General features: G+C 43.5%; 1 protein-coding gene across 1 annotated transcript in view; it reads left to right on the top strand.

The window, feature by feature from the left end:
• phf24 (PHD finger protein 24) overlaps positions 1 to 15,330 on the top strand; it is a 34,578-nt gene extending 19,248 nt beyond the window's left edge. Inside the window, exons 4-8 of the mRNA XM_064296409.1 lie at positions 1,655 to 1,733; positions 2,951 to 3,153; positions 3,571 to 3,737; positions 13,523 to 13,603; positions 14,326 to 15,330. Of these exons, the coding sequence (XP_064152479.1) occupies positions 1,655 to 1,733; positions 2,951 to 3,153; positions 3,571 to 3,737; positions 13,523 to 13,603; positions 14,326 to 14,422 (627 nt within the window). The 3' untranslated portion in view covers positions 14,423 to 15,330. The remainder of the gene's footprint in view (positions 1 to 1,654; positions 1,734 to 2,950; positions 3,154 to 3,570; positions 3,738 to 13,522; positions 13,604 to 14,325) is intronic.
• Positions 15,331 to 16,788: the final 1,458 nt, after the last annotated feature.

The raw sequence follows: 16,788 nt of genomic DNA, 5'->3' as shown, positions 1-16,788 counted from the left end.
CCAGCCGGAGCTCTCTTTTATGGGGCCTGAATGGAGTCTCACGGGAGTAGAGGTCAAAGGTGGCGAGTGACATCACCTGAGTGCTGCTGTAATTGGGCTGTCGGAGTTTGGCGTACTGTACTGTAGATCTCTGGAGCAATGGTGGCTCTTGTAATAGGTTGGTGAGATCTGCCTAGGACTTTAGTGTGTGTGTGTGTGTGTGTGTGTGTGTGTGTGTGTGTGTGTGTGTGTGTGCGTGTGTGTGTGTTTATTGGGCCAGCTCCAGCTCCTGCCATTACACTGCAGAGATCTGGCACACCTGGTACATTTCATGGTGAGAAATTCCAGGTGTTATTAGAACATCTGGCAGGTGGACTGTGACCTTCAAGCCTCTGGGCAAGTTCTCCATGATGTATTTCCTTCTATGTCAGATGGGGTCATTCTGAAGATAATGATAGTGATGATGCCGTCTTACTGTCAGCTGCTATGACCTCATGCATGTTCATTGGCTGTGGCTCCCAAGCCTCTACTCAGGGACGCCCAGCCAGATCCAGGTATTTGATGTGTTCTATCTCAAGCACACCTGATGCAACTAATTGATTAGTTGTATCAGGTATGCTTCAGGTGGAACGCATCAAATACCTGGATCCATCTCGGGGTGCCCAAGGCTAGGTTTAGGAACCATTGTTCCATGGAAACACAATCACCCTTTGTTCCAGTGCTAGAACTGTTGAAACCTGATCGATTAATTAATTTGATGAATTAATGCAGAAATTATGCATATCTGGAGATTACCAACATTTGTTTTTCTTTTGTTTTTTTTTTGTTTTTTTTTTATGGTTGAACTTCAGCATCAGAAGCAAATTGTTGTACCTTAATTTACGTATTATGTGATTAAATGAAGTTTGTTTCGTTTGCTTTTTTCGGCAAAAGGCTGATATTTATATTCTTTATAAAAATAAAATCTGAAGGAGATAGTTCTAGAAAAAAAGAATCTCAAGTAAATAGAAATAATATATGCCGCATATGTGAAAACACTAGTACAGCTTTGCTTTCACATGTTCTCTTCACAGACTAAAAGCTGTCAGTGAGTTGTTTCTGAGATAATTGCTATCACTAATTATCACAGTTGTTGACTGCTGCCGTTACACTGCAGATGGGAGGTTGAAAACAAAAGGTCGTCCCTGGATCCCTGATTTTGAAGTCCTGCGCTATTCCACACTAGATTAATAACGCACTCCTGGCCAATGATATAATGCATTCTACCCTTTTCACTTACTAGGGGCATAATTATTGTATAAACTGTAGTGTCATTTTTGTGTATTAGCCATAATGCTTAGTATATTTCCGCAGAGCAGAGAATGTTAATTAAAATATGGAATGAATTTTAAATACCAAAAGAAGAACGAAGAATATTTTGGATGTGCACAAGAACATTAAATGCTTTGATGATGTGTGCAAAAAACAGGCATAAAGCAATACCGTCATCCGTTTTCTTTTTTTAAATGAAATTTAATTGCAGTTTTAATGTTAAGGCCATAAAAGAAACTGAGTTATTGAGGCGAGAGTTTAAATGCTGGCGAAGTGTTCACCTTTCCCTGACATTTCCTGCTATCCCCACTCTTCAGTGGTGAGGAAAGGTCGCCGTCTTTTTAATTGATTCCCACTTCCGCAGGACAACGTCAACTTGCTGCTCACAGAGGAGGAGATGTACAGTCTCATGGAGACCTTCAAACAGTGCAAGATCATTCCAGGTCAGTGCATCTGCGCACATACACACATGCACCCATGCAGACATACACACACACACACACCCACACACACCTACACACACACACACACACACCATGCACACATGACACACCATGCACCATGCGACAACACACACACACACACCACACACCAGCATACACACACACCACACGACATCCACACACCCCACAGACATCCACACACACCACACACAACACAGCTGAGACATCACACACACACCCACACAACACACCACACACACACATGCACACACACATGCACCCAGCGACATAAGCACATCACACACATGCACACACACATGCACCCATGCAGACATATAGGCTACACACACACACACACACACATACACGCACCCTTGCAGACATACACACACACACACCCACACAGACATACACACGCACACACACACACACACACACAAACACGCACCCATGCAGACATACACAGACACACTCACACTCTCACACTCCCACACACATATACAGACGTACACAAGTAGCTCAGAATTGCAGACGCCTGCGCCTTTTACTGCAAAAACATTTTTGTTGCGGCCGTCAAGAAAACAAACTCGCCCGTAGTGCTGATGTTCATCCAGCCATGACTCATCAAACAGTGACTCCTGAACCACATCAAGCACATTTAACTACTGTTCCACAATAATCTTTTCAATAATCTTTTCATTAAAATAATGCTACTGTATGCGATACTGTAAATTGGAACAAGGTACCAGTATTCCTAGTTTTCTGAGAGATTGAGAAAGTCAGGTTTTTTTAAAGAAAATTCTTATTTCTCAGCTAGCAAAATAACATTGTGTAATGTCATTTTTGTAAGGTTGTGGAAAAGTGAAAATGTGTATCTTAAAACATTTTCATGTGGTGATAAATACAAGCATTTTCTAGACTTACAGCAAAACTGGAAAGTGGACTGTTGGTGGCAATAAGGAAGGATCATAAAAATGTTGCTACCCTGTTGTTAAACATAACCATACTGCAAAATTGCAACATTTTGTGAAGGCTTTAGTTTTTGGGAGGGGACATACACTGTATATATTGTGGGGTTATTCTGGTCTTTGTGTATGGTAATGAATGATGCAAAATGATAATAATGATGAGAAATTATATATTCCCCCCCACCCCCACCCCCACACCCACACCCACCACTCACCCACACACACACACACGCACACACACGCTCGCAGAGTCCTGTTTAGTGGCGGATGAGATTCTGCAGTACAAGCACTTCGTGTCCAAGCGGCTGTTCGACAAGGACCTGTCCGACGAGCAAGAGGAAGAGGTTCTGGCCCAGTTCTCTGCCCTGGACCCGGAGAAGAAGGGGCAGATCGAATGGTCTGACTTCCTGTACCACGAGTCCCTGGGTGTGCTCAGCAAGTTCCGCACCGAGGTACTGAATGCCATTATTATTATTATTATTATTATTATTATTATTATTATTATTATTATTATTATTGTTGGCTTAGTTGCTCAAGGGCAGACTGCTAAATTACCTTTGTTGTAAATGAACTTCTTTTTAACACGATTTCTGCCATAAATTCATGAATTCATAACTGATTTCTGCCTGTAAAGAAATATCTGGTGGAATAAATGCATATTATATAGTAATGCTGTCTTTTCACCTTGGTGTGGATAAAAGCATCTGGCAAGATATTTAATGAAAATCCATGAAACAGCGGTGCCCTGCTGTACTCCAGGAGTGATTGACAGCTCAGTCCTGACTCTGCCCGTTGTTATTGCGATGTCCCTTTTCACGCGGTCTGCGATCGAGCCTAACGCTCATCTTATTGCGCCGTGCTTTCTCCAGAACTCCCTGGTGCGGCTGCTGACTGCGAAGGAGAGGGAGCGGGCCCGCTCGGTTTTCCTGGGTCTGGACCAGGACAAAGACGGCCTGATCACGGGCGGGGACGTCCGCAGGGCGCAGCCGTCCTGGTTCCAGAAACACAGCAAGGAGTCGCAGTCATGCAACGTGAGGTAACGGGCAATCAGGGCGGCTTTTGCCTTTACCTACGTGCATTTAACAGCTGCGCTTAACCACTTTAACTACATGGTAAATAGTAAATGGACTGCATTTATATAGCGCTTTTATCCAAAGCGCTTTACAATTGATGCCTCTCATTCGCCAGAGCAGTTAGGGGTTAGGTGTCTTGCTCAAGGAATCTTCGACACGCCCAGGGCAAGCTTTGAACCGGCAACCCTCCGACTGCCAGACAATCGGTCTTACCTCCTGAGCTATGTCGCCACCATGCATGCATTTAACAGGCGTGCTTAACCACTTTACCTACATGCATTTAACAGCTGTGCTTAACCACTTTACCTACGTGCATTTAACAGGCGTGCTTAACCAGAGTGACTTACATTAACAATGTACATAGCCTCCTAAGACCCAGAATTTAACTTTTGTCCCCTGTAGAGGACATGAGTCTTTGGTCTTAACCTCAAGAAGGATATATTCTACTATACTGAAGCCTACACTACAAGCGCCATTCAGTAAAAAATAAAAACAAATATGAATTGAAAATATTTTCACTGCAACATGATTTTTGTCATCGCAGACGCTTGAATTATGTCTAAAAAATAGTTTAACTTTTTCTGCTGAGTCTCAGGAGAATATTATTGCTAAAATAACCATGTTAAAAAAAAATCTATTAAATCACAGATAAATCTGAATTAAATTGAACTGCAACTTCAAGTCTGTCTCCCTGTCTGCTTAAAGCTTTCTGTATATGATAAGATATAAATATAAAAATATACAGTGGAAGTGGAAGATCCAGGTCCATACCTTTCCATTAATGTTGATTGATGTATTTATTGATGATGTATTGATTGCTTGATTGGTCTGTGAATTTTGTTTGTTTCATCAATTGATTGATTTTAATTGAGTGATGCATTGGTAGGCTGGTTTGTCTATTGATTGCTTGTCTGATTGGTTTATTTATTCTTTTATTGATGGATTTATTGGTTAGTAGGTTGGTTGTTTGGTTATTTAATTGACTGATGGTTTGTTTGGCTGATCCATTCATATTTAGATTTATTGGTGAGCAGGTTAGTTGATTGGACTCTAAATTTGTTAACCGATTGAAGTTGGTGCCAGTTGTCCTCCAGTAAGCTGAGCAGTTGGCAGTGACAAAAACAAAAGACTGACGCAGAGGAATTCAAATACTTGATTCCAGAGGATTCTACGAAATTCGAAATGGAGCAGAGAAAGTCGCTTCTGAGTATGTCTTATTGAATGTCTTATTGACAGTCTGCACGAGCCCCAGGATCTCAAGCACCTTCACTGAGCCTGGTTTTCTTTGCCCTGCTTAAATTCGATATCAATCACCGGCGAATTCATTTTGCCACTTTCACCCCGGTGCATTATTGGGAGAGACAGAAAGCTTGTGAACGAACGAACTTTCAATGTCGCCTGATTATTCATTGAGGGTATTTTCATAAGTGATGGTTGGGCACATTTGAATCTCTATTCAGGTTTTTGCATTCATAGTGAAGGGTGGCAGCTGACCGCCTGGTAGAGAGGTCTTTAAAAGCTGAATTGAAGAGAAGCAGCTGAGATTAAATGGCTGTTTGAATCCTAGGTTACGGATGAAAGAATGACAGAGGGCGAGAAAGAGATCGAGACAAGGAATGAGAGATGAGAAAGGACCTGAGAATACTATGAGAGGTTGAATAAGTGCACAAGAATGAGAAGGTGAGAGAGAGAAAAGAAAGGAATGTGAATATAGATAAAAGAAAGAGCGGGTGGCACGGTGGTGCTGTGGGTAGTACTGTCGCCTCACAATCCTGGGCCTGTATGTGTGGAGTTTGCATGTTCTCCCCATGTCCGCGTGGGTTTCCTCCGGGTACCCCGGATTCCTCCCACAGTCCAAAGACATGCAGGTAGGCTAACTGGACACTCTAAATTGCCCATAGGTATGAGCGTGTGAATGAATGGTTTGTGTACCCTGTGATAGATCGGTGGCCTGTCCAGGGTGTAATCCTGCCTCTTGCCCAACGCACGCTGGGATAGGCTCCAGCACCCCCCGCGACCCTGCCCAGGATAAAGTGGGTACAGATAAAGGAAGGATGGATGGGATGGATAAATGAAAGAGCAGCCGAGACAAAAGGGAGAGGTTGAGTGGGTGAAAAATCGAGAGGCTGAGAGAGGGTGAAAGCGTGATCGAGGAAGAGAAGAGCGGAGAGAAGAAGGAGAGGAACAGACGGAGATAAGGGGGGAGATGGATGACCTTCTTTTACTGTGGACGTTAGGGAATATCCTCGTCTCCTGCTCGGAAAGTCGTCTCAGAGCGAGGGAGAACAGCGGGAGGCTGGCCGCGCGCGCGCGACGCAAAATCAGGAGGCTCTTTGTCCGACTGTCTTGACGGCGGGATTCGATGGAAAGATAAAAACCCATAAAATTAACGGTTAAAAGCGTATTTATGAGCTCTCAGGCTCGCCAGCTGTACCCGCGAAATTGAGTTAGCATCCGAGAGCCTCCCAGAGCTGAGTCTGAGGGAAACATGACTGTGGAGGGGGTGGGGGGGCAGCAATCAGTTTCACTTTAACCCTCGGTTTACCGAGGCACACGGGCAGAGCAGAACATTTTACCCATTAAACATTAACCAGCCACGTCGTAAACTGTACAGTGTTATTTCAGCTCTGACAGATAACATTTGGTCCCAGAGCGGGGATTACTGGACTGGACTGGGCTCTGGACATTTCACTGTGCACCTGCTTTTCATTTTTATCCTCTTATACACCATTACTAAAAGGCATATACTGTATATGCAAAAACATATGGTTGTTTTCCCTGCATGATGCACTTGCTGCTTTGGCAATGGCAGATCGGTTCTGTTTAGCATCTGCTGAATTATTGATAAAGAACCAAACTATTGGCAGAGAAAAAAATGGTATTGTGATTTATTCAAGGTACTGTTTTAAGTAATGATTTTCAAAGATGAATTTTGAAACAGCTTTTGGCAAAACTCAAGCACTCACCCGGCATACTGCATCAGAGTTTGACGTTACAACACTTTTCATGGTTCTTTAAAATGATTTTAACTGACAGTGCAGTTGATATATACTGTAAAGCACATTACCGATTATAGCTACGAGCTTCTAATGGCTTGTTGTCTATAAGCGGAGATAATGTGAAAGACAGAACCAGATGAGAACTGCACAAAGCCCTGGAGAACAGCAACTGCAATTTCGGACACAAATTGTCATACCAAAAGGCTTGTGCTTCACAGGTTTAGGGAGCACACTGGCGGAAAACAGCACCAGGGATTCACTCATTATTTGAATCACTTTGGCGCGGTTAGATGAAAGAACGCACCGTGTTCCACACATGGCAGCTTATTGTTTTTGTATTTCTGGACTGTGGGCGAATTGGTGATCCGCCCCGTGGGGGTGGGGGGGGGTTATATTTGAATATGAGCCATGGGTGAACTCGTGGGTGGTCGGAGATAGAGGAAGGGGTGGCGGCAGAACTGCTTTTTGGATGGAGTGAGGGGGATATGCGTGGGATGGGAGTGGGGGCATTGAAATTGGTATAAGGGTAGCAAAGTGAAGTTCCTGACAGAATGGTGCCGCTATTATATGAGATGGGGTCGCATGAACCGAGGTATTCCTGCACATTCACCTAATTTAATTGTTACCTTAATGTTTTCTTCGTACCATAATCAGTTTGGATGATGATGATGACGATGATGATGATGAAGCTATTTAGCACTGTAACCTATTGTTCTTACGATATCTGCCTCCCACCATTCTGTAACTGCAACAGTAGAGCACTACTGGACACATAATTCATGGGGGAGCTTAGAGAGATGTGGAGATGTAAAGATATCAGGACGAATGCTTGTCGCTGCCGTCACGGATCAGGTTGAGCGCTCCAGGAGCGGTTACAGAGCAGCTGCAAGCCCTGCTGGGAAATGAATGCCAACCAACACAGATGGGTTACCCCCGGCCCTTTCCTCTCTGAAAAGCAGACTGTTCCTGCCATGGTTAAGGCTGTGTCTTCCAGTTCATTTGGAGATGCGCTTGACAAGGTTAGCTGAGTGCACAAACAGGGTCTCACTCCTACCGCTGTAGTGCAGTATGACATCTAGGTGTTACGCTTTTATTGACAGGGCCTCTGACTTGACTGACTGACATGTTTCGGGTGCAGGGTGCGGGGGGGGGGGGGGTGGAGCGTGTGGAAATAGGGACAGTGGAGGAGGTATGCTATTCACGTTGCTTATTTCCACATCACACGACGCATTTTCCTTTCATTCAACAATGAATGTTCTTCCTGCTCTTTCTTCCTCTGTTGACCCTTTGAAGTACATGAATAATAAGATTCCATACAGTGCGGGGTATCAGTCATGGCTGGTACAACTCTATCTTTGTGCACAGAAAACAACATTTATCTGGGTGTTGCAGCTGGTAATGGTACTCGCTATGAGCTATGTCATTAACCGAACATGACCAGGAATCAGCAGGGTGGGTTTAAGCCAGCCCAGGTTCCTAAGGTTTCTGCTACATTAGCTCCTTCTGGTTGTCACCCCTAGCCACAAGCTACCAGTGGTTCAGTTCATCATTCATCCAGTAACAGCTCCCTCCTGTTGTATTGTGTGGCCTGTAGGGTGCAAAATAATCACACGAACTCCTATAGTACTGTATGGCCTGTTTGGGGTGTAAAATAGCCACTGACTCTCCTGTAGTGCTGTGTGGACTGTAGGGTGCAAAATTGTCACTGCCTCTCCTGTGGTACTGTGTGGACTGTAAGGTGTAGACTTGTCACAGGCTCTCCTGTAGTACTGTGTGGACTGTAAGGTGTAGAATTGTCACAGGCTCTCCTGTAATACTGTGTTAACTGTAAGGTGTAGAATAGTCAGTGGCTCTCTTGTACTACTGTGTGGACTGTAAGGTGTAGCATAGTCACTCGCCCTCCTGTGGTACTGTGTGGCCTTTAGGGTGTGTCAGAGGATGGCAAAACTGGAAATTTCTAAATGGGGAAAAAACTTGAATAATTTAAAAACACACGTATTGTGTTCCAGCAGTGATTAGTTTGGCTTAATTCCATTCCACTTATCTTGTGATACATTATTCATAACATGTAGCGGGGAAGGTGTTTGAAAGTGAAGTGAAGGGTCCCAAGTGAAAGAGAGTTTATCCAGGGATAGGAGCTACAGACAGTCATGAGAGAGAGAGAGAGAGAGAGAGATGGTGTAGAATCAGGCTAGCCACCGGGCTGCAGAGATGAGTCACCTTGGACTCAAATCTGTGAATGCTGGTTTGGGTGTATATTAGCAGCAATCTGCTCTCTCTCGGACTCTAATTTCTTTATATTCATAATTGATAATTAGAGATGCCATCTTTAATGCTTGTTTCCCCTGCATTTGGGTATCATTACAATGCATCACATTACATAAAAACCACTCACTAGGCATACTTATCCAGAGCGAACAATAAAATTGGAGCACATCAGTGTTAGTCTCAGGAATACCAAAGTGCAATATTATCAAGTATGCACAGAACGACCATTTATAATCAGTAAATGTAAAGTTAACCACCTACAAACCAACAATTACTATTGCAAACAAAAGTAAATACCATTATGCAGACAACCTATCTTTATGCAGCTATACCTATGACATTATGCCAAAAATCTAAAAAGAATGAAAGAGGATAGCTAGAGTGGGTCGATGGAGCCATGGTGGAATCTGAAGAGGTGAGTCTTCGTGTCAGGAGATGGGCAGGGCTTCTGCTGTCCTGACCGCAGTGGGAAGCTAATTCCACCACTAGGGGGCCGGAACAGACAGGAGTCATGATCTAGAAGTACAGGCACACAGAGAGGAAGGGGCCAGGCTCTCAAAGGTAGTATGACTGAAAGGTCTTGCTGGTGTGTAGAGTCTGATATTTTAAAGATAGAACAGAGCAGTTCCTTCAGCTGTCTGACAGGCTACCTAAATGGATATGTAAGGTAGCCTGTCAGACTGTTTGCTTCTTGCTTGCTATTTCAATAAACCTCTTATTGGATTCTGGCTTCATATCATAAAGCATGCATGTGCCATTATTAGCTTTTGAGAATCTATTTGTACAGTTGAGGCCAAAAGTTTATATAGACCTAAGCTAAAAACATTCAAACTCAATTTTTCACACATTTCATGTTACCATACATTTCCTGTGTTAAATCAATTAGTGTATCTACTTTATTTCCATAAGAGCTCATTTCAAAATAATAGCTAAGAGATTTATTTCAGATTTTATGTACTATATCAGATTTTCAGTGGGTCAAATGTTTCCATACACTGTGTTTATTGGTGGCATGCCTTAATTGCTAGCATGGGGTAGCTTCACAAGCTTCTCCAGTTGCTGGAATTGCCATTCCTCGACAGAACTGGTGTAACTAATGGTAATGGACGCATTATATAGCATTATCCAAGCACTTTACATTGATGCCTCTCATTACCCATCACACTCACACACAATGGTGAAAGGCTGCCATGCAGTCCTCATTGGAGCTTAGAGTTAGGTCTGCTCAGGACACTTCGACCGCCCAGGGCGGGGATCGAACGCAATCTCAACTGCCAGACAAATGCTTATGCCTAGCTATGCGCTCTCGTAACTCAGTAGGGTTGTGGGCCTCCTTGCTCGGACACGCTTTTTCAGTTCAGTCCACACATTTTCTGTGGGATTCAGGTCAGGGCTTTGTGATGACCACTCCAATACTTTCACTTTGTTGTCTTTAAGCCATTTTGGTACAACTTTGGAGGTATTCTTGGGATCAATGTTCTGCTGGAAGACCCAGTTGCGACAAAGTTTAAATTTTCTAGCTGATGTCTTGAGGTGCTACTTCAGTATTTCTAGATAATCCTCCTTCCTCATGATGCCATCTATTTTCTGAAGTGCACCAGTCCCTTTTCAAGCAAAACACCTCCACAACATGATGCTGCCACCCCCATGCTTCACAGTTGGGATGGTGTTCTTCGGATTAAAAGCCTCACCCTTTTTCCTCCATACATAGCGCTGATCATTATGGCCAAGCAGCTCAATTTTTGTTTTAACTGACCAGAGAACATTCCTTCAAAAGGCTGGGTCTTTGACCTGTTGATCACCTGCAAACGTCATTCTGGCTTTTAGGGGCTTCTTCCTTGCACGACAGCCTTTCAGGCCATGGCTATGTAAGATTCTTTTAATGGTAGATGTAGATACTTTGGTACCTGATGCCTCCAACTCCTTTCAGTTCCTTTGTTGTTGTCTTGGGGTTCATTTGAACCTTGTGAACCAAAGTGGGTGTTTATTTGTGCCTCCTTTCTGAACGATGCAGTGTCTGTGTGGTTCCAAGATTTTTATATTTGCATACAATTGTTTGTACAGATGCTTGTGGTACCTTCAGTTGTTTGGAAATTGTTCCTAAGAAAGAACCGGACTTGTGGAGGTCCACAGTTTTTTTGCCTGAGGTCTTGACTGAGTTGCTTGGATTTTCCCATGGTATCAAGGGCACAAAGGCAGTGGCTCTAGAGGTAGGCCCTTAATTACAGCCACAGGTGCCAATTAACACCCAATTAACTCCTAATTATGACAATTGGCCAATCAGAAGCTTCTAAAAAGTCATTACATCAATTTCTGGAATCTTCCAGACTGTTTAAAGAGACAGTCAACTTTGTGTATGTAAACTTTTGACCCACTGGAATTCTGATATTGTGAATTTAAGCTGAAATGAATCTGTATCTAATTGATTGTTTTAAAATTACCTCTGATGTGAACAAAGTAGATGCCCTAATTGACTTGCCAAAATAAATGTATGGTAACATGAAATGTGCGGAGTTGTGACAAACTGAGTTTGAATATCTTTAGCCTAGGTGTATGTAAAATTTTGGACTCAGCTGTATATTAGTATGTTTTGGACTGGGTAGCATCATCATCGTCATCTTTATTATGCCTTTTGTTTTCTTATTCTTCCTCCTCCACTTCTTTTCTTATACTTCTTCTTTTAATCTGGCACATCTTCCTGGCAGAAGTGCTCCTGTAGAGTTACAGTGTTTTCTGGTTTTACTTCCAATATGCTGTAATAACCATTTTCATCTGTGCGTATGGTCTCCATGGACCAGCCTTTTCATAATTCATAATTGTTCGCCAAGTAGTTAGCAAGCTATTTAGCTGTGTGTAAATGTGGTCTGAGAAGAAAATGAAGCCACTGTGCAGATAGGCCCCATCACGTGATGAACCTCTGAAGCTGATATGGTTGTCTCAAGACCCTGTTACAAATCTCATCAGTTCTGTTCTTAACCAATCTGAGATCAGCGTGCCTAGTCAACGCAATCGTAATAGTGATATTAGGTCATATTTTTTTTCTGTTCTAATCAGCTTACAAAGTTTTTTGATTCAGGAAAAGTTGAAAATGTTATTGCCTGCTTCTGTTTATTACCACAATCTGAGCTTCTGGCACATAAGTTGTGCTGGAGCGAGTTTGATTAATTTCTACAACACTCATTGGAAATACATGGCAGACTCATCAATAATTCAATTTCAGGGCTGTGGCAGCCATCTTGGTGCCACTTGCAAAAGTATTGAATTGAATAGAAGTGAATTAATTGGAACCACGTGACCATGTTTCCCTTCTAGTTCTTTTTACAGTTCAGTGGTCAGAGTGCACTTCTTCAGGGTGCAACAGCACTGCTCCTCCCCATCATAAAAACAGAATTAAGGTTCTTGTCCCTCTCTACTGGTCCACCGGAGTGAAGAAAACTCTTTGACACTACCAGGCAGCGGTTGTATTTGTTAGAAATGTCTGTGAAAGGAGACAGTTTTGAGGAGTGCTGAGAGATGAGTGAGATTGCATCAGATGAGGGCTTCCCATGCTGGGGGTGGTTTGGGGAACAGACGGATAATATCCACCCCGAGGGTTCAATTTACTGACAAGTACAGGTGCATCTCAAAGAATTTGCTGCTGAGTTCTGGGACCAAGCTGGCATTTGATGTTCTGATTTACCATGACAGCAACAACTGCTTGTCATGATGAAAAGCCAAAAGCTATTAAGATAACTTATTAACTTATTTAAAATTATTTTTCTTTTGTCAATGCAGCAGTGAGATTACAAATAATGTCTACCCGAAATGTTCCGCTATCTTCTATCTGTTTAATTAAGCCACCCAGCGTACAGACTGTGCAAACTCTGGCCCTCTTGCGTGCTATTTAAGTCATCCATTGTTCTCTTTCCTGTCCCCCCACAAAATTGCCTGAGACAGACGGCCAGAGAGAAAGTAACCTCACTGCAAATGACAGTGAAAACAGCCTATTATTCTTCAAAAATGTATTTAGGTGGCCAGCGAACTGTTAGCTGTTTATTTAACATGCCTAATTTCCCCTAATTTATCTTGAATTGCTGCTTGTGCCAGAATTAAAATTGTGATATATTATCGCTGTATAATGTTCACGTTTGCTGTGCGCATGCTATCGATCTTTTAACAATGAAGTTTTAAAATGGCTCGATGCATTGTGCGCGACGGTTGTGCATTGCGACAAATAAGAACATCAATTCTGCACATTGGAAATTAGCTTTCATTTCGGTATAAACAGATAATAATTTTTGACCCTGAACCAGCATTGGTGTGGTCCTTGGCAGCACGCGCTGGAGAATCTGAGCGTGCTCAGTGCGGTGTATAAAACTGTGTGATGAGCATCAGGGCCTCCTCTGTGAGCGAGTGGGGGATGTGATAACAGTGCTGATGCAGCACACGCTCCGTGCTGTCAATGATAACTGCTGCTGTCTCTGCCCTGTGATCTCTTTCAGTATCAGCCATGTTGGCCCTATATCAGAGAACAGCCCGGCCAGCTCCAGCAGCGAGAAGAGCAGGGAGAAGGATGACAATAGGTCAGTACTGCTTGTATTTACACACACGGTCTGTAGCAAGGGTCAGTACTGCTAATATTTACACACGCTCGGCAGAAGAAGTCAGTAATACCTGCATTTACACTCACTTTGCAGCATGGGTCAGTACTGCTAATATTTACAAACATAGTCAGTAGCATGGGTCAGTACTGGTCATATTTACAAATGGTCAGTAGTATTGGTCAGTACTGTTTATATTTACGCACAGTCAGTAGCATGGGTAAATGCTTCTTAAATTTACACACGCAGTCTGTGCAATATTGTTGAACCGGTTAATATTGCTTGTAACCAAACAAACACTGTCAAACATACCATCATATTGTGGGACCTTAGACTCTGTTTCTAATGAGATAATGAGCTGTGTTCAATGGCACAGCAGTGCACATGCACTAGGAGCACCAGCTGTCTAATTTCTCTCGGTAAGCGTAATTTAAGAAGTTGGCAGAAGTTGCTCATTTTCTTGAGAAGGCCGAAGGGGTGGGACAGCATGTTCTTTTAAAACAGCAATTAAAAAACGGTCCCTTCCAAACTGAATTATCTCTCGGCACCAGACATCTAAAATGTTTCAAAGGTCACAGCGTGGATAAGCTGCCGGGCTAACTGTGACTCCCACAGAGGAGAAGTAGCCGGGCTAATTGGGATTGCCACAGACAGGGAGTAGCTAGGCTAAGCTTGACTCCCCTGTGTGCTTTCTGTTCCCACAGACAGGTGACCTGGCAGCAGTTTGTGAAGGAGAGTGCTCTCTTCATCCTGGCAGCTCGGCCAAACAGCCCCGCCCTCCATCTCCGCCCCCTGCTGTGACGCCCCAGGGTCAACCCAAGTCCTTGGGAGGGAGGGAGGGATGCCGAGAGAGGGGGAGATAATAGAATGCGTGAGTAGAGAGAGATGGAGTTGAGAAGAAATATGGAATAGAATAAGATAAATGCAACAGAGAGAGAGAGAGAGAGTGAGAGAGAGAGAATGAGAGAGAGAGACAGAGAGAGAGGGATGTTGGGAAGGTGACGCCTATGACAGGCGCCAGGCTCAGTTGAAAGAAGGTACGTTACCTTCTGCAGAGAGGTGTTCTTTCCACCTGAAAACTACACGGGCCACATAAACACTGGAATTCATACAGAGACACTGCAGTCAGCCAAATGCCAATGTCAACCATCAGCGGCACGAAAATGGGAGAAAAAAAAGCTCATCACTAATATCCACACACATACGGAGACACATGTATTGTGTGGGAGTGTAAAGGACATACAGTAAGAAATATTTAGTCTCTTTACTTGGTAAGTACCCACCCTTTGGAAGAGGGAAGCGTTCTAATGTCTAAGATCAGTGTTAGATATTTCCAGAATTATGAATGCAGTACCTCTCACAGTATTATCCCATCATTAAATTCTGCTACAAAAAAAGAGTATGTAAGTACTGTACTGTAAGAACAAACACTGGAATTGCAACAGAAGAAGAGAAAGAGTGGTCTGCCCCTGTGGCAGAGAGGAGCGGAATCCGATGGGACCTAAGTGGAAAACTGGATGCTCTTTGCACTTTTTTAATTGTTTGCATTATGCATCTGAAATTAATGAATATATATTGTAACAGGTGGAAATTAACTGAATGGTATGTGCCAGGAAAAAAATGTAATGTTTTTTTTGCCAATGTGACAACAATTACAACACTTGGAGAAATGCATCTGTACTGAAATAAAAATACATGCTGTCATTTTTCCTCATGGCATTGTCTTAACTTTATGTGGATTTGATGCGGAAGGAAGTCAATTACAGTGGAAAGCCTGGTAGAAACCAGCCACCGCCCCCCTCCCCCATGAAGCAAATGGAATATTCCAGAGCGTCAGTCCCAGTGAACACAAGAGAAGGTAGTAAATGGTTTCAGCAGTCAGAATAGAAATCCAGTGTGCATAAAAGTACATGATAAAAACATGAAATGGTGCATCGCAGCATGTTAGCCTATGTGCCAATCCCATGGATGAGAATGAAGCTACCATGTTGCTAATGAGTCAGCCAGCGAGGGGGGAGGGGGCTGGCGCCGGGGGTGGTTCTGCACCCAAGAGAACAGAGATGGGAAGATTCTGGGGGAAAGGCGGAGATGGCAGTTAGTTCTGAAAGTGGGGCTTGTTCTAAAAGCGAGCGAGGGGTTGCGTTGTAATCGCAGCGGCGGGTCCAATGTTTGTCCATGGGAGGACCGGCCATGGGGCACGAATGATTCATCGCACAGGGCTCTTTGCTCTCCAGCTCCAGCAGCGCTGGCATGGACCTTTTAACATGGCATAGGGATTTAAACATCCATGTGTGTGGGAGGACTGAAAAGAGAGAGAATGTGTGTGTGCGTGTGAGTGTGTGTGTTTGTGTGTGCGTGTGGGTGTTTGTGTGTGTGCGTGTGCATCTGTGTGTGCGTACGTGTGAGTGACAGAGAGAGATATTGTACTTTATTGTATTTTTTTCCTTGTTTCGTTCCATTTTGTTTCTTCCTTTTTTCTCATATGATTTGAAAACATAAATGTATACTTGTCACATCAAATAAATAAACTAGAACTTGCAATTGAGAGAGAGACGGACATAAAGAGAGTGAGAGAGAAAAAAGACATTAGTTTCTCTTCATGAGAGAAGCAGAACATTCTCGGCAGGGTGTGTTTTGTGTTGGCTTTGGCAGTACTGTATGCATTTGTCAGGAAATGCCAAGAAAGGCTTCTTGAATTTATTTCAGAGAGAGAGAGAGAGAGTATGAGAGAGAGAGACACACACAAAGATACTGAGGGAGAAAGAAAATGTGTGAAAACTAACCCACAGAGAGGGGGTCCTGCTGCAGTCAGCCAGGCACTCTGTGGTCCTGGGAGTGGCGGATAGAGTGATGATGTATGCCGCTCAAGAGCAAAGAATGTGGCAAAATGGTGGCCATGTGCCTTACAGCAACAGCAGCAGTGGAACCTCTGTGCTCCCAGTGGGATGCACATAGGAGCGGGGCAGCTGGGCAGATTTCATTCAGACTCATAGCGCCAGACCTGGCCGACATGGTATCACACTTTACAAAATGGCTGCCTCGCTTCTCCCGGGTGGGCGCTACACACTGGTGATGGTAGCGCTTACTCACCGCGAAGCGCTGTCAGATCGTTAGATAAACGGTGCTTTATGAATGCCGTCCATTATTTCCTTTTCATGGCATATTAA

This window comes from Anguilla rostrata, chromosome 10, assembly GCF_018555375.3.
Source record: "Anguilla rostrata isolate EN2019 chromosome 10, ASM1855537v3, whole genome shotgun sequence".
NCBI lineage: Eukaryota > Metazoa > Chordata > Actinopteri > Anguilliformes > Anguillidae > Anguilla > Anguilla rostrata.
This window is presented reverse-complemented; position numbering and strand designations above follow the sequence as displayed.